The sequence below is a fragment of the Onychostruthus taczanowskii genome, unplaced genomic scaffold (assembly GCF_017590055.1).
Source record: "Onychostruthus taczanowskii isolate IOZ18803 unplaced genomic scaffold, ASM1759005v1 scaffold58, whole genome shotgun sequence".
In the NCBI taxonomy this organism is placed as follows: Eukaryota; Metazoa; Chordata; class Aves; order Passeriformes; family Passeridae; genus Onychostruthus; species Onychostruthus taczanowskii.
In genome coordinates, this window is record NW_024503457.1 from 2,610,403 (window position 1) to 2,637,186 (window position 26,784).

The following is a 26,784-nucleotide window of genomic DNA, read 5'->3' on the forward strand; positions in this document are numbered from 1 at the left end:
TTCTTTCATTCACCTGGAAGTAGAAGCTGTCCGTCCATGCCTGTATTTCTCAGTAAAGAGGGACACATGACACACAGGCTGGCTGGTGACATGAGCCTACATGGACTACTAGATATGATCTCCTGTGGCAAATTGAAGTCTTTTATGTAGTATCACAGGCTTACCTCCTTGCCCTGTAACAGCATAGCTGGGGTTTGTCCTCTCTTTCCCTCATGTCCCTGCTCTTGCAGTCACAGGAGCTGTTGTCTTGTTCTGTGTCTAAGTGCAAGCAGATAGTTCGTGTTTGGGGATGATCCTGAAGTGGAATGGAATTTAAAAAAAACCCCAAGAAACAAAAACAGAGATGAGAGGCTAGAGTATGAGGGGGAGACTATTTAAATCTAGTCCAAAACTCATTAGTATTCCAGGTTTGGTTTTGGAGTGCAGATACAAATTAAGTCTTTTAAGTCCCAGTATCATCCTTTACTTTTGGTCATCATGAGTATCAATAGAAATAAGGCTGTCAATATTAAGGGAATTTGATTGCAGTGTCTTTAGATATCCTGAAACAAACATGCGTAGTAACTGATGTCTGAGAGCTCAGACAATTAGTGAAAGGTGTGGTAGTGAGGAAGGTGAAAATTGGACTGAAGGATTGTGAATAAGTTGAGTAGTGCCTAATTTGTCCAAGGAGTCTCTCTGAAAGTTGCAGTGGCCCCTTATTTCAGTAACCCTGTTTACTGTGAAGCCTCAGGAGATGATGTTTAGTTTCTTCACAAACTGCACCCTTTGGGGTTCAATTACACTTACATTTTATTCCTTTCTTGAAATTACCGTGCACTGGGTGTCTCTTGTAAGTCTGGAGAAACAGAACTGATAGCTGTTGGATGCAGCTCCAACAAGCAGACAATGTTAGGCAGTTTTGGTGTAGTCACATGGTGATTCCTCTAGCATGTGTACAACAGCAGAGGCTTTGTTATGGTTCCTTTACATTTGCAAATAGAATTAAAACATGTATCTGGCCTTCTTTTAATGGAAGTTGGTATAACTTAGATATATGCATAAATATTTATATGTGATTCCTTTTTAATTTAAGTGTTAAAAATGAAAATAATGTTGGGATGATAGCTTCAGAGTAAACTGTAAAATAACTGTGGTCTTTATGGAGCACATTAATTACTAAAAGGTTTATATGATGTGGTGATAGGCATTAAGTTGTTGATTTTTTTCAGTGGGTAAAGAAGATCTAGATAGTTTATCTACTGAAAATAGTAGAGCACTTGCAACTAAAATGCATGGATTAGAAAAGTCAAAGGGGATGAGTTACCACCCCCTTACAAAGTCTGTTAATTATCTTAATTCAACAAAGAATGTGTAGTATAAAGTGGCAATGCATTGCAACATGTGAAAAAGAATAATGTCAGTCTTTGATTCTGCTAAAAGAACAGCAGACTGAGAAGACACAGATGTCTGCTTGGTACAAACAGCCATAATTCACCCTCCACCCCCATCACTACAGTATGAAATGGGAATTTAACCATTTTTAGCAACTGTTTATTGGAGCCTCTTGCTATTTAATACTGAGTTATATGCCTTGAGTATGTCTTCAGAGTTTGAGACTTTGGCTGCATCTATTACTCGAAGAATGTATTATTAGCTCCTGCTAGATTTATTAAAGAGGGCCAGCTGCTTGGCAGGAAATGCTGCTTGGCAAGGCTGTAGGAATAGCGTTCCCTCAGTATGCTTGGTTTTCCTCTCAACACCTGCAAAAGCAGCCACTCTATTGACTTCAGAATTTAAACGTGTTAAAAATAAAAGATGCAGACTTAAAATATGAGCCCTAGCCTTTGACATAAGGAGTGCTGATCTTGTGACCTGAGCGTGTTTGGTGTGATGTGTTAGCTGGGGATTCAGCTGTCGATTTCTCAGTGTCTGTAACGAATGTTGCTCTCAAATCAGAGAATGTTTCCTCTGACTCTCATTTGGAACACCTCTACAGTCAATTTTTACTTCATTTTGGGTAGTCTTCCCATACTGTGCAGAGGGACTGAACAGCTTAATAGGAGACAGACTTACTGTTTTGGAATTCTGGGGAGCATTTCCTGGGAACTTTGAATTTTGACTTCTATGAGCAAACCGAAGGACTGGGACAAGATGACTGTGTTTGAACAGAATGGGAACATCCCCTGACTGCAGGAATGGCTCTCCTGGAAAGCTGAATGGTTTCTTTCCTGTTGAAGTTCACTGGAACATCTATCACTTTCTTCAAAAGGGGAAATGCTTAATATTGATGTTAAGGAACTTTATGTACATGTCTGGGACAGCTACAGAAAATACTGACTTCTGTAAAATTTTTCTTTCAGATAAAAAAAAAATATTCCAGAAATAATTGTTGGAACTAGTCTTAGAATGAAGCTCTTGGACTGTGTTAACAGTATTTGCATCAAATACTCAGTGAGGGCTCATTTAGCTTTACAGCTGATGTGAATAATGAAGTACTGGTTTTAAGAGTAGTTAAAAAGATTAACAACAGCAGTCAAATTCCACTGTCATGTCTTGCAAAGAAGCAAAAATTCAGCATATTTATGTTAGGCAATGCAGCCTTTATGGAAGGAGAGCAAGTGCATGGAGAAATTGAAACATTTCATCTTGCACATGTTGTACAGTGGTTTAGACAAGGTGTCAGGAGTAAGTTTGTAATCTAGGACTGATGAGAGCTGGTGGCCTATCTTCTGGTTAACTTCAATGTGGGTTGTGCAGTTGGCCATACATCCTTCTGCTGAAGAGGCTTAGTCTTTCCAGTGGGAGCTGCTCTGTAGAAGAGTTTCATCCCTTCTGTTGCCCTTATGCTATTGCACAAATCCAAACCATGGTCCCCTATCAGCCACTATGAAGAAAATTAACTGTACCCCAGCCAAACCCAGCACACAATATACACTTCTTTTCTGGGCTTTAATTTATTTCTCTGTCTGGTTGGTATTACAGCATTTTTGTCTTTATTACTCTGTTTTTAGGTTGCCTGAAGCTCAGCAGAGGGTTGGAGGATGTTTTCTAAATTTGATGCCACAAATGAAAAGCTTATACCTTACATACTGTGCCAACCACCCATCAGCAGTAAATGTCCTCACAGAACACAGGTATGTTAACTTTGTGGTCCTCTGAGTCTGATACAAAAATGTATGTAATATATACTTGAGTTGTAAAGCTGTGATGCCTCTTTTGACATGTTTGTTGTGGTAGAACTTGTTTGAGAAAAAAACCCTACACTTTTAAATAAAAAACTAAATGTCCCATAAAACAAAGCTGTCATGTGGTCAGGACAACTTTTCCCTTTTGGTAGTATTATCAACTATTTGGAGAATTTTTTAATTAAAAGAACACATGCTGGACTCTGAATATGTAAAACAATCTTTACTGATTGTGGTCTTTGTTTTAAAAATGTTGAGATAAAAACGAGTTTGTGAAATTATGGCAAAACTGACATGACTTAGCTTCTTAGTCAGTTGGTGCATTGTAACTTAGCCCTCTAAATGCCTGTATATACTTAACTTCAAAGGGTATTTTATCCATGGCTTTGCTTTTGAGTGGTATGACGGAAGTGTGAGGTTTATAAAATGACTATTTTCTGTAAGAAGTAGGATGCTTAGTTAACGTGATGTAGGTTGCTCAGCTTTTTGGACAGACCTTGAATTTCCTTGAGGGAAAAGTACTGAGGCCAGAATTTGATTAAAATAGTCAGCTTTCACAAGCTTTTGCTGTATACTTGTATTTTGATGACCCTTGTGCTGAAGCAGCTGTTAGTTTGGGGCTATTTATGCTTGCTTCTGGTGCAGGACAGAACCATGACTTCTTGGAGGTTAGCTAGGACAAATTCTCACAGGATATATGTTCGTCTTGCTTCACACACCCCTGTCCTTTTTGTCTTGTTGCATTGGACTAAAGTAAAGATATTTTGAATACTCTTAACACTTAGAAGACCAAGAGGATCACAATGGATTTTTTCCTGTAGTGTTAGCTTCTTTCAGGAACTCAAATTTCATTTTAACAGCAACATTGTGGCATGTTTGTGAGCTTTATTCATAATGCTATGAAGACAAAAAGACTTCTAGTTGCCAAATGCTCTTAACTTTTATATATATTAATAATACATGTAACTGTATTTCAACCCCAGCTGGAAAAATCAAGCTGCAAATTCACATTACACTATAGGCAGAAAGAAGGTAAGTTTTTGTCATTAAAATTCAGCAAGATACAAATAGTTTTTAGCCTCCGTGATGAAATCCCTATGTGTTTGCTTTCTTTCAAATTACCCTCTTGGTACCATTTTCTGTAAATGGTTTTTAATACTCTTGGGATTAGAATTTTTTTGTTTGAGTCTTTATGTTCTTTTCCAGAGGTCTGAGATTTAACCTATAGATGGCAGATGACATGTGACAGCAAAGTAATCATCTACATTTTTTAGATTTGGGGATATCTGTAAGGGATTTTATCGGAACTCAGAGAAATGGTGATAGAAATGTGAGGAAGGAAAGCTGTTTCTTCTGCAAATGGAGAAGAGAAGCATTTCTTCTCTTTCATGTTTCTTTTTGTGTAAGATGTCCGAAGAAAAATTCAGCTTCATGTCTCTAAAGTCAGCTTGACATCAAATCCTGGTGGAGACAATATAAGTATGATAGAGGAGTTAAGTAATTCGGTTGTGGAAGTTTGTTTGTATGAGATAGCTCAAGGGAAAAGGAGTTGAGATGGACAGTTTTCTGTTTAATGCTATTGTGTTACTAGGCATGAGTCAACAGAATTGCATCCTATTCTTTCTCATTACCCCCATTTTATTATTCTGTTACCTTAATTTTTCGTGTTCAACATTGTAGGTAGCAAGTGGCCTGGCTAAATATTCTGCTTGAGACAGCTGCCATGAAGAAATCAGAAAGTGGCTTTAAGCGGTTCTGAATCTCTGCCTCTCAGAATGCTGAAAAACTTCTTAATTATATCTTAATTTCAGAGCAGAGGAAAAGAGGAGTAACTAACTGGTTGGAGGCATGAAGAAATGTAAAATGCTCAGAACTGTCTCTTTGTCTGTGTTCCTGAAATGATTTTGTTGTGTAAAAAATCCCCTATAAACCTAAATTTTAAAGTTGCTGTAGGTTTGAGGACAGCCACTATTGTAGTAATGGTGAAACAATTACACTGCAGTTTATACTGGGTAAAATACCAATGTTTAAGGTTTTTAAGGAAAGGCAGTGTTAGTTGGCTGTTTTGGCAGTACAATTTTAGAAAAGGGTCCAAACCCATGTGTTTTAATGCTAGCAAAAATAGGGCAAAGAACTAAGTGTATGTGGAATACTTGGACTTTATTATTGTGTTTGTAACATCTGTGCTATTCAGTAGCATTTGAGAGAAGAAAAGGGAACTATCTGGAACAGTTTGATTTGGAACATAAATTCTTACTGTCTGCAGAAGCTTATTTCTTGCCATGAGCTCTGTGCAATTCATAAACTGAACACTGTTACTGTAGCTCTGAAAGCCTTTTTATGAAAAAACCCTAGCAAATGTCAAATTCTTATATCACAAAATTAGTATTTTCTTCTCCATTTATTAGGGTGCTTGTTTTTCTGGGAACCCAGACCAACAAAAAAAAAAATCTCCTAGATAATTTTCTGTAAATGAAGACTTTTTTTTTTTTTTTTTTTTTTTAATATACTACTTTTATTATTGTTTTTTACTGTCACTCGCTTAAAAAAAAAAACAAAAACCAAAAAAACCTTTAAGGAAATTGGCTAAAGCATTAACTGTATTCTTTCTTCAGAGTGATTGGATCACTTACATTAAAATTGTAAGCAGTTGTCTGGTCTGGTAGTGGGGGTTTTACATGTCATTTTCTGAGCTATCAACGGTGCTCTTCAAGCAGTGTTGGAAAACCTGTTAAAATGTTGTTGACACCTTGTAAAGGCTCTGTGTGTGTGTATAGGTAAAACATGATATTAATGTGTTCAGAATTATAGTGCACTTGTAGAGAAAAGCTTTCTTTGAGTAGCATTCTTGTGAAATAGGTTGTAAGTAGCAGTCCTAGGGATGGGGTTGGAGATGTAAAAGTGGCATTCGATTTGGAATGTGACTGTCTTTTTTTTCCTTTCTTTTAAATGCCATCCCGTATGAATGCAAATCTGTTTCCACTTTATCTTTTGTCATTTGCTTCTTGATCACATGCAGCAGCAAGATGGGGGCTTTCACTCAGTTAAAGCAGAATAAGGGTTTGTGTGTGCATATATGTTCATGTATATGTGCATGTTTATGTACATATACAGTCTGGGCCAAAGGGGGTCAATGATGTTATTTAAAGAATAAGACATTTATCATGTTCAAATCTTCAAAGCCACAAATATCTTTCATTTCATTAAGTTAAATTATTAATAATCAGACTATTAAAAGACTATTAAAGTAATTGGAGACCTGAGTGTATGTGAAGAAATAGGAATGAAGCCTAATGCAACCCATACATGAGTTCAGGTTCCAGAGCTATATGTTTCTGAAGATGTATTTGCCTCTGATAATCACAGCAACAACAAAGTCTTTCTATTAAGTTTGGGAACAGATTCTTTTCTTGGTTCCAGCTGTGGCTTTATAAGTTTTATCCAGGTGTTAAAGTTTGTGTACAAAATAATTACTCCTATTTTATACTGTCTTCAAATTTCGTAGACTTTTTGTCTCAGGAATTGTTTTGGAGCTATTGCATGCTTTTCTTCCCAGAGTTTAAATTCCTTCTGCTTAATGAATCAAGGTTTTTGAAGGATTAAGTAATTTTTCCTCTGATCTGTCATTGTATCTTGTAATTGAGTCTTAAGCCACTGGCTAGAGCTGTAGACGTGGAGTTGCCAGGCATGGTTGGGTGGTGCTCTGGCAGAGCTCACAGTTTTCCATGTTCGCTTCTCATAGTGGCTGTAGTGCCACACCATCCCTACTTTATTCCACAACAGTTCCAGCTTTTGGCTCCATTGTATCAGGTTTAGTTTTGCTTGAAGATCCCAGTTCACATCTAAGGGTAGGTAATCCAATATATGGTATTTTAGGAGCTAATTTTGCTTGCTGGTGAGACCAGTACTGCCTTGAGGGTGTAGAGTTTAGTCAAACTAGCACTGTTCCTGTGTGTGCTTCTGATCATAAACATGTGCTTGCCTTCCAGTAAGAGAAGTGACAGAATGAGCAGCCGAAGGTGTGCAAGAGTGAATGTCCTGCAGATTAAAAACCCAGTTGGATACAAAGTACAGAAATGGGTAATTGGAGCAGGATAAGGAGTGCCAGGAACATGAAATGTTACCTAGCTGGAAAAGATCACAAGCAACAAAGTTCAGTGCAACAAGAAAGTCTAGCAAAAAGAAAAAAAAAAGAGCAGGCAGAAGCTAGGACTGGGACTTCCTATGGACTATATCCAGAAGTGACAAGAGGAAAGATATTTGAGTAGCGAATTTACTGGAGTTTGGATAACATAACTTAAAAAAAAATAAGTGTAACAGGCCCCACTGCTCAGTGGACAAAAAATTCTTTTGAGGAAATATGGACAGTACAGACCCAATGTAACCAGCGTCAGGTATGTAATTCTGGAGGGGTAGGGTGGGGTGTTAAACTTTGTTACTTTGTTTAAACAGCAGTATATTTATTTTAAAACAGACAGAAGAAAAATCTTACCAGAAGAAAATTTAATTTGATGAAAAGGCAGTTGAACATTATTAACACACACCTGCTTTTTCTTATTTTGTGAAGTGGCAAATATCAAGCCAGTTCTCAGCAGCAAGAAAGCTATTCACAAATCTTTACTTGTTGAAAAATTAATTTTGCTAGATTCTTCTGTTCTCTGAGTTAACATGTCCCAAACATATTCTGCGCTTGCATCACAGACCTAGCAGTCTGAATAAAATTTATGGAGCTGGAACATGACAATTACTCTGAGTAACTGGAGCGTGGAATACAGATCAGCTTGAGTCAGAAAACTCTTTGTGCTTCCCCCACTTTGGTGGATCCCTGAGCCTGCAAGTGTGCAGGCTGATGTCATACGCCGAGCAGCAGTCCCTGGGAGAGGAGCTGGACTGGGAAGTGTAGCCCTAGGAAACTAAAGCTGCAGCAGAGGGGTTGCTGAGCTAAGCTGTGTCACGACGCTCTCAAAATGCGGTGCCTGTGTGCAGTCCTCAGACCCCTCAGCAGTGATAGCTCATGCTCCATCTATTACAAACAGAGACCTCCTTCAGAAGTGTAAGTTGTGATTTTAAATGTTTGTATTTTTAGTTCCTGGATCTGCTTTCTTCAAGGTTCAATGGCCTTTTTTTTCTTTCTTCTGTTACTTGTAGGCGCATCTGAACTTTGTTTTCTTCCCTCTTCCAGTATGATCTGTGGCTTTTGAGGCAGCTGTTCCGAGAAGGATTTGAATATATTAGTAGGGCTTAAAGACAGTTTTCATGGTGACCTTTAAAATATCTCAAGCTGTGAACCAGCTCCAGTCTGGAGTGGGAGAACTCTTCAGCTTCAGATTTCAGAATATTTGAAGCACAGGACTTTTGTATGCTTCTCTGTATTTTATTGTGTAAAGGGATGTGAGTAGTGAATTAAAGTCTCATCTGCCTCTTTCTGAAAACCTACTTGTTTAGGCAGTTGTGACTGAGTTGATGATTTCACTGTTCAAAAGATTTTTCTGTTCAGCTAAATGATAGCTTTTTATTTAAACATACTCTTAGCTGTAGGCTGGAGTTTAATTTAGCACATACTGCCTAGGAGACTGTGGTACTTGCAGGCATCAACTGAAATTGTGACATGAAAGAGCCATTGTCTTTGGCAAAGCAGCTGACAAACTTTTTTATGTTGCAATTAATTACAAAATGGTTGTGAGCTGTTGTCACGTTCAAACAGTATTTTAACCCCCTCATATGTTTTTGAAAGTAAAAGTTAACCCTTCCATTATGTCCTGTATGCTATTTGTCTTTTGTGACTAAATGAAAGACACTCACTTTAAGCTTTGATCTAAAGTAGAATCCGCATTTTGATGCATATTTTATGTCCACAGAGTGGCAGAGATGCCAGGTTGGTATAGCATGAGTAGAATGCTACAGTGGTCTGCATGATGGAACTGCTCAGACAAAATTTTGGGTACTATTGTATTAAAGGAGTGTGTGTCTGTGTTCAGACTGGAGCTTGAACAAGCAGGCATGTCAGAACTTGTCAGAGGGAAGCATAGAAGTGTATGAAAGAAAACATTGTCCTCTTGGGAATGTTGGGAGGAAAACTTTGTCATTCAGTTTTAATTACACCTGTTAACACTGCTCCCTATTAAAGGCTTCCTGATGATGCCATTGCTAAGCCTGTTTTTCAGGACTTTTTGTATGTTTCAAGTGAGTTGAGGTTTAAACTTGCTCTATAGATTTCTGTATTGTGATTAAGTAAAAAAGGTGATGATCAACACCAAGTATCACTTGAGCAGAGAATGGCATAACCACTGAGTGTATTTAGTTAAAGGGATTGCAGAGTAGACAGTGAAAACAAGATAATACCAGCTTTTAAATTCAGGTTTCTAAGAAGTCAATTTTAATTCAAGCTACAGTAAATTTACCCCTGTTTTTTCACGTATCTTTCATAATGCTGAAATTGAAAAAATGGAACAATGATAATGAAAACTAGAAATGTGAATGTAGGTGAAACAGTAACCAAAGTTTCTCCTACAGTAAAAGCATTAAAAAAAACCAACAAACAAACAAAAAAAAAAAAACACCAAAAACAGGGAGTGGGAAGTGCAAACATTGTCTGAATGCATAGCTCAGCAAATACTAATTGTATAATGCATTTGTATGCACTCAATAGTATGGAGATGGCTGAAGTAACTAGGAATGGGGGGTTTTGCCCCTTAGCAGTCTAAGGGCAAAAATGAAGACTGTTCAGAACAGTGTTGAATTGAGTAGCCCGTGGTATTTGAGGTTGGCACATCCTGTGGAAAATGCAGCTTCTTTGTAGGGGTGAAAGAGAATCTGTGTAATACACTTATGGATTGTCCTTCCTGAAATGAGGAAGAGTAGTAGATACTGTAAAAGGGTGGAGTTGGTACAATGAGGCAGCAGGGGCTGTTTCTGACTGAAGCAAACAAAATGCAATGAAGGAGTTTAAACAGCTACTTCCTCTTGGTTCTTGCAGGAAATGTCTTTAACATTAAGAAGATGAAGTATCAAGTACTGTGTGTAACCTGACTTTATGATGCTGAAATGGGTGGGGATGATTACTGGTCCAATGAATGGATATAACAGAAAAGCAATGACTTGCACATGATCAGTGTCATGCACATAGGCAATTGAAATTTAAAACCAGTGAGTGCTGTCTAGCAGAAGGGCTTTCCTTGGTGAACTTTGGTAAAGCTTCCTGTGTAAACGGGGTGTCATTCCTTTATTACTTACTGGAAGCAGTTTCTTTCCTTTTAACTGAGTCAGGAGGAGAGGTGGCACCACGCTGTAGCCACAGCCTGATGTTTCAGGGAATTACCCTGGATACTTGACCACGAAGTAGCTGGTAACCTGGTAAACCCAAGACAGTTACAAGGCAAAATCTGTAGTTTTGTTAGGGTGCCACTGCAGTCTGCTGTCAAGTTCTGAAGTGGTGTGATTTTATGCTAAACAAGGGCTGTGATTAAGGAAGTGTTAGGCAAAGGAGGTTTTCAGCCTCTAGCTATTCAGAGCTGGCTAGCATTACTTAAATTTAAATTTAAGCTCAAAAAGTACTCCGGTTCATCTGTGTTGCATTATTACAGTCCTTCATGCAAGGTATTGTAGGAAGTTTTTTGAGGAGTTTTAATTTTGGCTGAAACCTGTTTATGTTGCAAGCTGATTTAGAAGGCCTGAAGCTGCTGATACATCCTGCTTAAGAGGGATGCAAGGTCTTTCCCAAATGTGCCCAACTCTTCTCTCTGCATCTTTAAAATGCACAGCAGATGTTGAGAAAGCCCCTGACCCTCTTTCTGCACTCTGTAGTTAAAAGCAGCTGAAATGGCACAAATGCATGCACCGAGGAGACCCTGGGCCCCCTTAGAATGGGGACAGAAAGCTCTTGAAAGAGGTGATGTAAAATGATGATGAACCTGACAATTCAGAAATAGTGCTGGCTATACTTAAACAAAGTAGTGTAAGTAAATTCCAATTAACTAATCTGAAGACAAGTAAACTTGCAGTAAACTGTATGGAAAAGTACCTTCTTTCCTGTGAACTGGGTGGAACTTTGCTATCTGGCAGGTGAATGATCCAGGTGGGATGGTGGATAGAGCACTTACATTGGGATGGGAAGGTCACAGTTCATAGAACTGTGGAATCATTTAGGTTGAAGAAGATTCTTAAGACATAATCCAACTGTTAACCCAGCACTTCCAAGTCCACCACTAAATCATGCCCCTAAGCACCATGTTTGTTTTCTTGTTCTGTTGTCTTCATCTACTTGGACAAATGACATGAATAATCAGTGTCACTTGTTCTGCAGTGGGAAGGAGTATGTGTGTGTCTTGAATGCAGTAAGATGTTACATTTTTAATAAATGACTTTCTGAATTTTTTTACATGGATTTTTGCCTTTAGAATTCTGTGTTCTTTTGCATCTTGTATTTTATTAAGCCTGGCAATCAGCCCAGATGCTGCCATATCTTCCATTCTGAATGGAGAAGGGTTCATTTTGTTCTTGGTGATTTAAACTCTTGAAAAGCTAGTCCTCCTCCACCATAGTTCTCTAAAATCTCTGCATTGTAAGCAGAAGATGTAGTTATTGTGTTTCCTTGACAGCAAAGGGAGCTGAAATTCTCAGATCTGGTGTTTTAACTGAGTTGTTGTGAAAGTTGAGGGGCTGGGCCAGTTCTAATTTATTCGAATAACCAAAAATATCTGGAGAGAGGAAGTAGCAATTGATGATACGTGGAGAGAATGGATTTCTTACGGTGGCTTTGCTGTGAAAAGAAGTGTGTTGTATAAGTCCACGCTTAATGAAACCCTAGCTCATTAGAGAATAGACTGCACGTGATTATTTCTACCATTTGTATGAATGTTGATAATTTTTTTGCATTAACACCTTGGATGTGAGATAAGGTCATTAAACATGTAAGTGTGAGAGAAAAAAAGCCTTCTGACATGTTCCGTTTTCTTATTAGTGCCTGACACCATGAAAACACCTATTTTTTAATTGTATATGAAGCATTTGACTCATTCTTGTGTATTTCTTGTGTAAGCCACCTCTAGAGTCATATGTGGTTTTACTAGAATAAAGAGCTGAGTAATAAAATACAGCTCCATTCTGTAATTGTTGGTTGAATGGTGCAACATTTAGGAACTGTCTTTGAGCACTGATTGTCTAGAACAGTAAATTTCTTCCTATGTATGTTTTTCCCTGGTTGGATCCCAGACTTGCACATGGCTTTGTTCCTGTATTTTATTTAATACACAAACTGGTCACAGCACTTAAGTGGTACTTTAATTAATTTTTTTGGCGTTCTATTTTATTGGCATAGTTCATTGCAGGTAAAATATTGAATCATGAATCCAATGTAGTTTATTTGTTTTGATAATTTAATCTTACTTTGCTTAAATATCTTGTGTACACAGTGAGGAACTAGGAGAATTCATGGAGATGAAAGGTGCAAACAGCCCAGGGATCCTTGTACTGACCACGGGCCTCAGCAAACCTTTTATGCGTCTGGATAAATACCCCACGTTACTCAAAGAACTTGAAAGGCACATGGAGGTATATCTTATCAGCATTTATGTTCCAGCTTAATGATGATTTGACAACAATTATTTTAAAGGTACATGTCAAACATGATGGGACCCAAAATTGCATTTGCTTGCTCTTCAGTCAGCCTTCTAAACTACAGGCTGCAGTGGTTTATGTAAAAGTCAGTGCAGTAAAACCTCCTGTTAAAGATAAACATTTAAAGTAAAACTATCCAGGGAAGCTAAACAACACTCCTAGAACAGTCTTATCAGGGTCTTCAGTTGACTTGACATTGAATGTGTCCACTGCACACTACTTGAGGCCACTTTATCTTGCAGAGGGAGTGCTGCTTTTCACTTCAGTGTGCTGAACACATTGGCAAAATAGTCCCTCTGACCTCTAGTGAGCACTGTCCAAAAGTGATCTTTATAGGACAAGAAGGTGTTTGAGGACCTACTCTTTTCACCTTTAGATTTTATAGGTTGTATGTTTGGAGTGGAAAAAAAGAGAGGAATAGAAAGTGTGGGGGTCTTGTCACACCGATTGGTTTGCCAGCCAGTGACAGCAGAACGTGCTAGGTAGTATGTAGGAAATCACCTTTGTGACAAAGCTAACCTGCTAAACAAAGCTCTGTTAATTCTTTCCTCTTGAGATTTCAAAATCTCTTATCCACTAGGTCTTGTAAAACTTCTTTGGCTCTATTTTAATATAACTAGGACTGTGCTAAGTAACTGTAGTTCTACTACAAGCCAGACCCACCAGGGTTTTAATATGAGAAGGCCATGAGGAGACTAGATCAGTCTACAACCTCAATTTTGCAGAATTGTTTATTTGGTTTTAGTTAAGCCTCTAACAATTTTTAAAATTAATTTTGCTGGAACTGAACCTTTTATGAATGTTTTCTCCATTTTTTTTAGGATTATCATCCGGATCGTCCAGATATTCAAAAATCCATGACTGCCTTCAAAAATCTTTCTGTAAGAGTGATAAAAGAATGGATTATATATTTTAAGTAGAATGTTTTCTAATTACATCTTCCTCTATTACTTAAAAAAGTGAAGCTTTTTCATAAATGTGTAATAAATTTTTAAAAGCCTGGAAATCAATGCTGTGTGTAGGCAGAGCTAAGGATGTAATTTGCTGGGGAGTTGTACTAAGTAGACTATTGGTGTAAGAGTTATGCAAAGAATTTTACAGCTCTTTGTCTGCCCTCTCATCATACTTCATCTCCCTTTCTACTAGTGCTTGCATGACTAGTGTCCTGAAGAAGGGCTTCTTTACAACAAATGAGTACATGTTCTGATTTTTTTTTTCCTACTTGCATTCCTTCTCAGGGAATGGCATTGGATTTGAGAGAGGTTGAAGAGAAAAGTGCTAGTGAAGTTCAGAAGATGCAAAACTTCTGGTTATAATTGGAACAGGAAGCCTAATTTGAACAGATAAGCTGTCTGCTACTGTCTTTACAAAAAAAAAAAAAAAAAAAAAAAACCAAAAAAAAACTATGCTTCAGCTGCAACAAGCAATGATTAATGCAGTCTCAGTTACAAGAAACTGAATGTGTTTTGCTTCCTCTTAAGAATGTATGCTGATGATAACTTGACATATTTTATTTTTTAAATCAGAAATTTAGTGTTATCAGTGTTCAGAAGAGGTTTGTGAGTTACATCCTCTTGGGTGCTATAAAAACAAGAGGAATCAATTCTGTTGAGAAAAATTCAAATAAACAGTACTAGAGCAGGATGGAGTTACTTAATAAAAGTAGGAACACAAGGTTATAAACACTCAGGTTTGCACAAGTGGCATGTCTCTTCTTACTGAAAGATGTCTCATCTATACTTTGTTGTATAGATGTGTATTTCTGACAGCTGTTACTCTTTGCTGCTGAGCATGTCCATTTTTGGTTAGTCATACCAAATTTTGAAGTATAAAGGAAGGAGAAAGTTGAGTAACAGAGCTATGACTGAATTTGGAATGGTAATTGAAGTCAATGTATTGAAAATCCATAATATTTAATTTAGTAGAATTAGTTTATAAAATCGGTAGCAGTCATCTAAATGAACATGTTTTAAGTAAGATGCTGTCTTCTGTATCTTACAAGCACAGCAGCAGTAAATACAACTGTAGGGGTATTTCTACCCTTAACCCATTCCAGACTGGTAGAGTTTGTAGAGATGATGTTTTCCCTGTGTTTGTTAGGCACAATGTCAAGAAGTACGGAAACGGAAAGAACTTGAACTGCAAATACTGACAGAAGCTATTCGCTGTTGGGAGGGAGAGGACATCAAAACACTTGGCAATGTCATTTACATGTCCCAAGTCATGATTCAGTGTGCTGGAAGTGAGGTAATGTCCTTCTCATCTTTACTGTCACTCTTCCAATTCTGAATAAAATTCATTATAATCATTATACAACAGAAATAAAGAGACTGCTTCAGAGATGGTAGTCTAAGCTAAAGTCTTTCTGTGTTGATTTAAGGCATATTTTACAAAACCTGAAATAAATTCCTTGAAGATAGATGGTCTCTTCTGTAAAATTGACTGAAAAGTGACTAAATACAGTAGTTATAAATATTGTAAGATGATTTTTGCAGGGCTTTTTTCAGAGGGCATAATTGAACAAGATTTTCCATGTGTTGTTGTGTTACAGGATCATTGTGCATAGCAGTTATTACAGTGTGTTTTAAATAGCAAAAGGTTTGAAGTTTTATGTTGTAAGGTGTCTGAGACAAACTCTTTGTGGCTGTTGTGGGCACATTGCTGAAGTAATTAATTTTGAAATACAAGCTTGAATACCAAATGCTTTTTGAGAAATAGAATAAGAAGATAAATTAGAAAGTTAAAAGTGACGAAGTTGGGTGATTTTTTTTCTAACCAAAGAAGCAAATAAAACGTAAAGAAAAATTGTCCTACCAGAACTGATGTTAAAACAATCGGAAAAGCAAGTGCTAACAGAAAGGCAGTGTTGTACAGGTTACTGACATGTTTTCATTGCTTGCTGTTCTGAAAAATCCACGAGGCTTTGAATCTGATGAGAGCTTTTGAATTGCAGCCTCATTCAGTCCATTTCCTCCCTTAGAACAAAGAGGTCCATAAAGTGTTTATGCAACTGAATATTTAGAAGTTAGTCACTTGATATTTTTCTCTCAGATATTTTGTTAGGTGTTAAAGTAAATAAATAAGATTCAGTTGAGCTGATAGTGCATCTTCTGCAGTCATGTCTCTTTTTGAAGCCAGCAAAACAAATCACCATTCCCCACTCTCATCATGAAGTAAAATGTCAAATGTAATGGACTTATAGAAGTTTCTGTTTAGCATTGCAGCTTTTTGACAAGATACAGGACAACTTCATTTGTGCAACAGCAACTGGGTTAGGTTTTGTCTTTCTAAAAATGATATAGACATTTTTAAATGTTTACTTAAAAACATTAAAACCTGCTAAGGACTTGTAATTTTGCAAAGATGCTTGAAATTAGGATGGTGGCTTTGTCACTTGATGTACTTATGTTGTTATTAAAATATTACACTTTAGTGCTTCTCCCTTTTATTGTTTATAGCAGTAGATTCAGAGTAAACTTACTCCTCATTCCATAAAAATACCCCAAAACAAAACCACAATGGATGAAACCATACATGAAGCCAGAAAATTAAAACCAGAACAAAGTAATGAGTGCTTTTGTTGTGACTATACTAATTATTCCTTTGCTTGTAAGCATAATCCACTGTTTAAAAATCTGATCTCCAATTTGAGAGACCACAGTCTTGATATGACTGTAACTATATCCATCTAAATTATAGGAAGAAATAGATCCAGTATGTAATTTTGGTTTTACTGAAATTGGCCACACAGTTGTTATCATATTAAGCAAGGTCAGTATTTCACCCAGACTGTAAAAATCCTGTTTTAAAATACAAGGCTGTACTTTTCTGATAAAAGTATAGGCATATGTTAGTAGCACTTTTCAAATAGAAAATAAGTAATTCTGTCTTCTTATTTCCTTTTTTTTTTTCTGGTTTTTTTTTTTTTAATTTTCTAAATACAATGGAGAAATAGTTTTGCACTGATCAAATATTTGTGGAGTAATCATCCAGTTATAATGCTGAGAGATTTTAGTAATAGAAAATGGATGAGGGGACTTGTGATGGTGTGTTTACTTTTTTGTTTTCTTCTTCTAACAAGGAAAAGAATGAAAGGTATCTTCTTCTCTTCCCTAACATTTTGCTGATGTTGTCTGCCAGCCCAAGAATGAGTGGCTTTATCTATCAGGTAAAGTACTACATTTACGTACGTGTGAAAATGTGTTGGGGGTTCTTTCCAAATGATATTTCATAGGAAACTTTCTATTTAAACTTTTATATTTATAAATATAAAAGGTAATATCTGCAATAAGAAGTGGTCATCTGTCTTCCAAAATTCTGCCCTAGAACCCCAGGGTTTGATTTTCTTTGTAGATGTGACTATCACCAAGGAGACATTAGTTTTTTTACCTTGCTAGGAGTAGCTGATGAGAGGAAGTATTGGTAGCTTTTGAGATGTATGTGGGAAACCAGTGTTGCTGCATAGGTTTGTTAGTGGTTTTTGACTGCTGCTTGAGACTTAACAAAATTGCACAGCTCCCTAAAGCTTTCATTAGTGTGAATTAGGCTGTTACCATCAGTTTGTTTAGATGCATCCACATGAGTGTTTTATCTTGGAATTGATGGCACACTTTCAAAATTCATCTTTTAGTTTTTTCTGTTTAATGAGCACTGAGTCACAGAGTAGAAGTTGTTTTGGGGCTCACAAACTAGATTCCATCTGGATGAAGCTGAAGTGGAAGGCATGCTCCAAATGTACACTTGACGCTCTAACTGTGGGAAACGATAAGTACATGGACTGACATTCAGTTCCTGGCCCCAGCCTCAGGCTCTCCAGTGTAACACCACCTGAAATGCATACAAGATGGCCCTAGGGACCTTGGCACCAGGTGTTTCACTTCACAAATCCTCTGCTCACAGCCACTAGACAGTTTTTGAGCTCTCTCCCAAGTTTCCTAGCTGAGTACTTGTGGCTGTCCCACAGGCCTGTTCCAGAGGTGGAACAACTGCTGTAGTGCAGAGGTGCCATTTCTCTTGGCTCCCCTGCAGCTCTAGGCTCTGTTTCACAAAAACACTTGCATCTTGGCTGTATAGTTTCAAAGACTGCTCAGAGAGGCAAATGTGCAATCCCTGACTTCCCAAGTCTTGTAAATGTTCAAGTAATGCCATTTAGGTTTGGGGCATCACAGTAAAATACCAAAAGACAGGGGAAAACTGCAACCAGGTTCTAAAAGGAGACAGAGATTTCACCTGAATTTTATAGAAATGCTTCTATAAAACAGACACTTGAACTGTTAATTCCTTTCTCCTGAGCAGTGATTTGCCTCCTTCAAAGGAATGCTGAAGGTTGGTCATTTGGTATTCCTATGTGATCAACCACAGTCAGTCACAAAAATATGACTTTATTTTTTAAATTAAGAGCAATTAAATTCCAAAATTTGTTTGGATTTGTACCTTACCTGCCACAATTGTCAATGGATTTGTCTGAAATACTGCTGCGTTAGGCAGTTCAAGTGGACAGTTAAGTTTGTGGCACTTCTAATTATCCCAGTGTTGATGGAAAAAGACAGTGGAAAAGGCAGGTTTATTCTGTGTTCCAAGTGGCACAGTCAGAATTTCTGGTGAGGATAGATTCTTCTGTACCGATTACAAAGCAGCTGACTGGAGATTTAGTATGGTAACAAGCAACATGAAATTAAACAGTCTGTCAAGCTTTTATTTTTCCTCTCCTATCACTTGCATTTCTTCTTCTTAGCCACTTTATCCCCTAGATGTACAGGAATTTTCAATAAATAAATAAGCCATTTTCTGTGACTTGTCTTCAGCTTCTAGTCAGAATGGCCACAGCCCTTTCGTAGTGTTCACTGTCCAACCATCTCAGGAAAGCAAAACTCTTCATTTCCTCACAACCTCATGTGTGATAGTCCCAGCGCTGAGAATGTCTCAGATTTTAATGACGACACAGCAAGGTGAAATTATTTCATCACTGTTTGTGTCTGAGACAGTTGATCAGAGCCCATGTCTAGAGTGCATAATGTGGGCCTTCTGGACATTTTTTTCTGAGGTTCACATCTCAGAACTGGGATGGATATGGGCAGAAAATGATGCAGTTCTCCCAGTCATTCTCAGGGAAATTATGCCAGGAATAATTATGTAGGATGATGGAGGCATCATCCTACATAACACCTTCCCTGCATTTCTGAATAGCCCACTTGTCAGGCTTCAGATTTTCTGGTTGATAGTGCTGATATCTACCATATGAGCTAATGGGAAGAACTTTTAGCAGTGGTAAGGTGAAGTCACAAGAGGCAAGGACCATACTTCTTAGGAGGGCTGCAGAATTGTTTGTTAAAAGAAGGGAAATACAAATGATTCACCAGTTCACTTCAGTTTTCTATTTTGTTGACTTTGTATTTTTTCTTGCCATGTGGTTCAGGTGATCTGTCTCCAGGGTACCCCTATCAGCAGTTCTTGCACGTCTCTCTTGTTGTGGTTTTATGCTGTGTTATTCATGAACCAGCAGACATAGGAAAAAAGGCAAAAGAGCAAATTTTAGCTGCCTTTGACAGTGCACATTGCCACCATGTTTCCTTCACTGGGGAAGCTGCCACTAGAGAACTCCTCCTTTCTCTTTGGTATCTTGGGCCTGAGCATGCTCTGTGCCTACAGAATACCAAGTGATTTTTCCTTTTCTAGCTTCTGAGAAACCTTTGTCCATTCTGCTGTCTTTAGGAAAGAGGAAAACATAAAGTTGTTTTTTATTCTTTCTGCTGTGTCGGAGCCAAAATTCCACAGTACATAGTATTTGTGCTTTTGCCAGTATTTGCTGAATAGTGTTTCTGTGCAGGAGAATACAGGATGTCGTAAAGAACTTTTCTTGAAGTTTCATTTTCAGTAAAGCCTTTCATCCCAAAAATACTCAATTTTATTTATTCATCTGTGTTTCTAAAGGGTCAAAAAGTTATCCTAAACTGATTTCTTTTTTCCCTGCTTGACTGGGTTTAAAATGGGATCTCCTGAAAAATTACTATGTTCTTCTGAAGAAAACTTATAAATTTGAAGGTGTTCACTGCTTTTTTTTCCCCCCTCAAAGTATTTCCATGAGGGAATTTAGTTGTGGCTTTGTTAGAGAAATAAATCTTCAGTAAATAGTTGATGTATTTATTTAGTGAAATACTCCATTATAAATTTACTTGTCCTACAGACCTTATTCTGGGAGCTAATAAGACAGTTTACAAACAAATGAGTGTGAAGAAGAGTCACTGTTGCCTCCAGTAATATGATCCTGAAGGTCTCAGTTTCAAGAACCTGAGACTGAGGAATGATCCATATTGTGTTTGTATGGATTTTGTAGCCTGAATAGGTATCAGCTAGACTTACTGACATCACAGATATTTGCAGAAGTTGGACACATGAAAAACTCCCATTGTGAGATGTTTGTATGGATTTTTGAATGTTTTTAAACCCATTGGGGTGTATGTGTCAATTTACTGTGAATGTCTTTTAGAGCTTAAAGTTAGTATTTTCTTTAATTGGTAATATTTTTATGTGTTTTGTATTTAATATCGATGTCTTTTTTCTTTTTAAGGGAAAACTGCCTATGACAGGAATGACTATTACAAAGCTAGAAGACAGTGAAAACCATAAAAATGCATTTGAAATATCAGGTATTGCCCATTAGTATTTTTATTTACTAGTGATTCCAGCATATACTGTTTCAAACATCATGCTCACTCTGAATAGAGGAAAAAACTTTTTTGTGAGGTTACCAAGCACTGGCACAAGGTGCCTGGGGAGATGGCTGTCCTTGGAGGTACTGGAAAGCTCCCTGGCCGTGATCTCAGGTAACCACTCCACGTGTCTGTGCTTGAGCAGTGGGGCCCTACAGAGGTCCCTTACAGCCTCAGCCATCCCGTGTTTATTCAGGCTTTGTAACACAGCTACCCAGAGCCTCACTTGAAGGTTGGTTTTTACTGATTCTCTTAAGCAGTTAAGGAGCTCTTTGCATGGGATTCATCCTGGAATTTCTGTATCTTAATGAATGGAGGCAGCAGTCTTGGAGAAGATCTTTTGTGATGAAGCAGTTCCAAGTACACTATTTACTGAAAGAATTCAAGAGACTCTGGAAAAGCTTTGAGCAAGAGTTTTCTTCTAGAAATTTTCCACCTCTTTCTGAGAAAACAAGATGCTTCTTTAGCATCTCTGATGTTAATGATTGTTGCCATTGTGCTTATAGGTAATTTCTATCAGTTTAGTCATTCATTTCATCATGTATATCCTGTGGCAATTTAAAGGGCAGTGCAGGGTCCCCATGGTGGAGTTTTGTATCTTCATTAATTTCCTGGATCAGTTCTACATCCAAGCAGGTTGCATTGAAAGAAACTAATTTTGACTGTCTCAAGTATGATATCAATGCCATGAGTCACAGGGGAAAGAATTGTTTATATTGAGAAAAAAATTGTGGTTTTTTGCAATAATAGCTATGAGGCTGACCGCAAGGGGAATGCAATGGGTTAAATGGCGTTAAATGATTATATGGTGCAGAAGTGGAAGTTATCTTTGGTTGAGATAACAAGTGAATTTTGCCTTAGCTTTGATTTTATGCCTTCTTCTGAGAGAAAACTGGTGAACTCTTATTATATAACTTTTCCTGTGTTGTAGTGTACAGACTCAACAATGACATTTTAGGCTGTGTTCTGGCTTTACTGGGGAAGATGGAGAAGCATAAGGCTGGTAGATGAGCCTGTCTCCTACTCTTGTCATTTAAGGTTGTGCTTAATTACTAGAGTTAGAGGAAAAAAGTAGAACCTCTGTACTAAGCTAAGAATAAATACATGGAGGTGATGTTTGTTACAACCTGGAACAGTGGGATGGCGTTGTACTGAAAATATGATTTAAATTTTTGCTTAGTATTGAGAGAACAGAAGGTTTTAAGAAATAAAATCATGTCAGATCGACTAAACTGTTCTTGTTTCATTTCCTATGTCTTTCTGGTGTCTATCACCTAGGAAATATGATTGAAAGGATATTAGTATCTTGTAACAACCAACAAGATTTGCATGAATGGGTGGATCACCTGCAGAAGCAAACCAAAGTCACAACTGTTGGGAATCCCACCATTAAACCTCACTCTGTGCCATCTCACACGGTAAGCAAGGAACGAGCAGAATTAGGTTATAATTAGGTTGTCTGGCAAATATAACACCATGGAAAGCCTTTTTTTTTTTAGCCATTAGTAACAAGAACTGAATTTTGTCACTGTAGTTTAATAGGTAAAAAGATAATAAATGCTTAAAACTCAGTGTAACAGTTAACTGGGGTGAAAGAAAGTTCATTATCATTACTTCTTCTGTTTTGACCAAGTGCATACATCACCATCTTTTAAGTATACTTAGAACAGTAGGTTGTAATTGGTGATGTACTTGACAGGCTGTGGAGAAACAGTAATTTCTTTTGGGTTCTGCATTTGAATTGTTGGATATGAATGGTTCTAAATTTAGCTCCACCCTTAGTGGTGAGAGAAGTGGGCGCAGGGCTGCTTGTAGCTGTTCTATCTTTAGTTTGTGCTCTGTCTGTGGTAGACAATAAAAAAAATTAAGCTCCTTTTTTCCAAAAAATACTTTAGTGCAAAATTTTTTGAAGGGCAGCTGTAATAAACAGAAATGCTCTAGCAAGTGGGATTATTTCCTTGAGGACACTATGTCTACATTATGATAATATGCCTTCTTTCCTTTCCCATCGTGTTTGACAGCTTCCTTCCCACCCAGTGACTCCCTCCAGCAAGCATTCAGACAGCAAGCCAATACCACTGACTCCTGCCTACCACACTCTCCCTCATCCCTCGCATCATGGGACTCCACACACCACGATAAACTGGGGACCGCTGGAGCCTCCCAAAACGCCCAAGCCTTGGAGCCTGAGCTGCCTGCGGCCCGCGCCTCCACTGCGGCCCTCAGCAGCTCTTTGCTATAAAGAGGTGAGGTGCAGCAGCCAAGAAACAAGACACTGCCAGGCCTTCAGCAGGAAGTTGTAAATTCTTTTTTGGTGGCTGTGTGTATGTGACTTTCCTTTAATTTTGTAAATCTCATAAACAGGGAAAGAGTGAGAGTTGATCTGCAGTGCAAGACTTGTATTGAAACTTAGCTGCTGTAAGAGATTCTTCTGTTTGGCTGTACTATATGCTTATTTTATAATTTAAATCCTTTTATGCTTTCATATGTAGGCCACTAAATTCACCAATGTATTAAAATCTCAATTATCTTTATAGTGTTTATCATATAATAATGTTCAAAACCTACCTTGGTCATCTTTGGTAGGTCCTGCTCAGTCACCTTTTTACTTTCTTGTTCTGTATTTTCATAGAACACGTATTCTATCCTTAAGGTAAAAGGTAGACCAGCATCTTCCTTTTGGTCCTGAAACTTAGTATTGTTCCTGTAAATTACCGTGACCACATTTTGAGCAGAAATGCTGCTGGGTTTGTTGTTTGTTTATGGTTTTTGTTTGTTTGTTGTATTGGTTTTAGGTTTTTTTTCCTGTAGACCTTTGTAAAAACAGACTTTTACAGATTTTGGCTTTGAAGGGTGTAGTACCTGCCAAGCTTCCTTGTTAGGTCCTTTTTTACTTGCTTCCCACTAGACAAGTGAAATGGGTTGTCTCTTCAACTGTTCAGGAAAAAGATCTGTTAATGTATTCCTGCCTCTTCTCTTCACTCTAGCTCCCAAACAGGCTGAATGCCTTTGCAGCAGGTTTTATGTATATTTCTGTTAATAGAACAGATAAAAAAATACTTGGCTGTGTGTATAGTTGGAGGAAAGGTAGAGAAGAAATCTACCAATTTAAGCAAATTGAACATGGCAAAAAATATTAGTAAACTGAATTTTGGTGCTGTTAAAAGGTTTTTAGTTAGTAATTCCTGTATGCATCTTAGAAGTTAAATTCTTGAAATGCTGTCTAGAAGCTCTACTTTTTATTTTTCCTGTACAGGATCTCAGTAAAAGCCCTAAAACCATGAAAAAGCTGCTTCCCAAACGCAAGCCAGAGCGGAAGCCATCGGATGAAGAGTTTGCACTGAGAAAAAGTAAGAGAGATTTGAACAAATATCTACATAATACAAAGGGTGGAATTAACGTCAGTTTAATTTCTGTAAGAGTTAGGTGTACAGTGTAAGCAAGTCACCTGCTTTCCTCGCTCATGTCAGGGGAGAGAGGTAGGTATCTCCAGAGGATGATTTATTATAGTCATCTTATGCCATGATGGCATTTGTAGAGCTTTGCTGATTGCTACAGTGGATGTCTACTGTGAAGTGCCTATTTCTGTTTGTTACAGAAGGAAGGGAGGTTCACTAGAGAGCCAGGTGAAGTTCAGTGAGGTAAACCTATCTTTAGTACTGTAAACAACAAGGTGGTGATACTGAACCACTCTTGCACAGCTACTCTTCATAGCTGTGTTCTTTAGTTGGTGTTTGTCGGAGCTTCTGTTGTCCCTGGGGGTTGGAAAGCTGGTTATTGCTGCTGATTTGAAGGCAAGTTGCTTCCACAATCACTTCTTCTAGGATCCAACAGTCTTCTCTTATCTCCTGTAAATAAAAGACATTTGCTCATGTCTGTATCTAAATAAATTGCAGATAGTTAGGTTGCCTGAATTCTGAAGAAAAATGCTGATCTGATTTGAGACTTAGTAATGTACAGAAAGAGAGAGGTCAAAATCTGGATGTTGGGATAATTTGAAGTGGAGGAAGCATTAATGTTATCAAGCAAACACAGTATTCACTTACTTGCCAGAGTTGCTGTAATTCTTCCTTAGAAATGTGAGTGAATGAATAATCTGATTACTTGTATCAATAAAAGACAGGGTGTTTTATTGGACAGATTTTTGCTGTTGCTTTTGTTTCTCTGTGTCTGTCTTTTGCTCGTGGGCTTTTTAAGAGTCTGTGCCATGAGTGCTCAGTGCATGAAGTGTGTTATTGTGGCAGTTGTCTTTCACAGGCTTATATGGAGTTGGAGAGAAAAAGCTTTTCCTCAGGGTGCTCTTGCTTTATCTGAGGTGTTAGTCCTTCTGATGTTCCGTGAATTTCATGGTGCAAAGGTTAAGGTAATGAGCAGAGTGATTCTCTGTTCATAGATGTGCAGGTGGATGTTGTAGTTCAGCGTGGTTTATCCTTACAGCAAGGAATCTGTTTAGGAAAAATGAAAGTACTGTAATACAGTATCATTTCAGATGCTGGAGAATGGAGATTCAGTAGTTGTAATGATGATGATGAAGCTGTCAACTTGCAGGTTTAGCAATTGTTAAAGAACACAGTGGGAGTAGTTAAGGGTTTTTACTTGGAGGAAGGAAGGAGTCTGTAGTTTGCAAATACACTGTCCTACTCCTGATTCGATAACTTTTATTGAAGGGTATTCTTTGGTGTGTTTCTTACAGGTTCTTGGTATTCATCTTCCCTAATCAGTAATTAGAAGCTTCTGTTAGTGTTTCTTCAACTGTCACAATTTTTTTTTTTTTTTGTGGAGCTATAAAAGTTTCCCACTTCTATAGAATTTTAAGGATATTGATAGAGAGGTCTGGCTTTTATTACTTCCCTTCTCAGGAATCCAGAGGATTTATGGGCTATGTTTTGAGAACTGCTGTGTCAAATTAGCATTTCAACAGAAAACAACTGAGATGTTTCAACTGACTGCCCTCAAAATGCTATTTCAGAAGTGTAGTATTTGTTCTGCTACTGTAATTATATGGTGCTGCATTCTAACTACAAAATCCAATTATTTTTCCTGCCTTGAAAGAGGGATAACCCATACTTTAGGGTTCCTGAGTCTCTTAAGCTGTAGGAAAATTATATTGGGTCAAGATAATTTCTGCAGTAGCTAGCTTGTCCCAACAAATGTTTGGAAAGTTGGCTTTGTTATGGTGATTATAAATCACAAAACCCAGCAGGATGTATTGGCTGGCAGAGAATACAACTGCATTTTGATATTGAAGGCTTCTCAGATTCATGTAGTAGGAAATCTTCAAACCTGGTTATTTCACAGGGGAAAAGAGGAAAAATGCTTTTAAAACAACAAATTGTCTTTCTTTGCACATAGACTTCTGCTCTAATCTAAACTAATAATGGTAGAGGTAGAGGTTCACTCTATTGTGACACAACAATTTGACACTATTTTTACTGAGTCACCCGATGACATTTGCTATGGAGCATGACTTTTGGAAACAAGCTTGAATAGTTAAATTTGTTCAGTAGTGCTGTTTCTGTGTTGAAGTCTGAATAGCTTAGAGTAGTCACTTTACACAGATATATGTACATGATCCCTTCTGCACGCTGGACTGAAGTTATGTTGTTAATTCTGAGTTCTTTTTCAATTGTGTGCTGTTGAAAGGGGTAAATTTGATTTTTATAGATATATATGCATACAAACACACACACACACACACATATATATATACATACAAATGCAAAGCTTTTTGAAGATGTTTTCTGTGAATTAGTATTCTGTTTTTTTATTTCTTTGATTAAATAATGGAATAGTATGGATATTGAATTGTGTGTTTGTATAATAACTTGAGTATATTGGGGTTTTTCAGTAAAATGACTGGTTTAGAATGAGTGTCCTCACACTTCAAAACACATTCTGTACGATATCAGATGCTCATAAAATTTCTTGAATATGTGGGTGGTTACTCTGAATCAAATTATTTCTAAGCATTTCAAAATAATATTTGTCTTTTTAAACTGTTACTTTTGTTCACTGAAGTTTGAATTTTACAATTGTATTATTACAATAACTTTAAAGGTTTGATTAGGCTGAACTTTGGTCTCAACTGAACTGTACTGATTTACAAAGGCTTTTCTATATTAAGAAAACAATATGTTTAAAATTCTATTTTTCCCATTGATTCTAGGTACAGCTGCTTTAGAAGAAGATGCTCAAATTCTTAAAGTCATTGAAGCATATTGCACAAGTGCCAAAACACGTCAGACATTAAACTCAAGTAAGTTAGCCATTTCTACCCATTTCAGTACTTTCTA

General features: G+C 37.5%; 1 protein-coding gene across 8 annotated transcripts in view; it reads left to right on the forward strand.

Annotated features, from left to right (window-relative positions):
• The window catches only part of ARHGEF7 (Rho guanine nucleotide exchange factor 7), a 115,043-nt gene that overhangs the window by 68,675 nt on the left and 19,584 nt on the right, over window positions 1-26,784 (forward strand). For all 8 annotated transcript variants that reach the window (XR_005953646.1, XR_005953647.1, XM_041418001.1 and 5 more), the window contains 10 exons: window positions 2,994-3,116; window positions 12,578-12,716; window positions 13,604-13,663; window positions 14,883-15,029; window positions 16,864-16,950; window positions 20,350-20,428; window positions 21,770-21,909; window positions 22,513-22,737; window positions 23,748-23,841; window positions 26,658-26,747. Coding sequence is in view for 6 of the 8 variants with exons in the window: in XM_041418001.1 (XP_041273935.1) it covers window positions 2,994-3,116; window positions 12,578-12,716; window positions 13,604-13,663; window positions 14,883-15,029; window positions 16,864-16,950; window positions 20,350-20,428; window positions 21,770-21,909; window positions 22,513-22,737; window positions 23,748-23,841; window positions 26,658-26,747 (1,184 nt within the window). In the remaining 2 variants the exon portion in view is untranslated. The remainder of the gene's footprint in view (window positions 1-2,993; window positions 3,117-12,577; window positions 12,717-13,603; window positions 13,664-14,882; window positions 15,030-16,863; window positions 16,951-20,349; window positions 20,429-21,769; window positions 21,910-22,512; window positions 22,738-23,747; window positions 23,842-26,657; window positions 26,748-26,784) is intronic.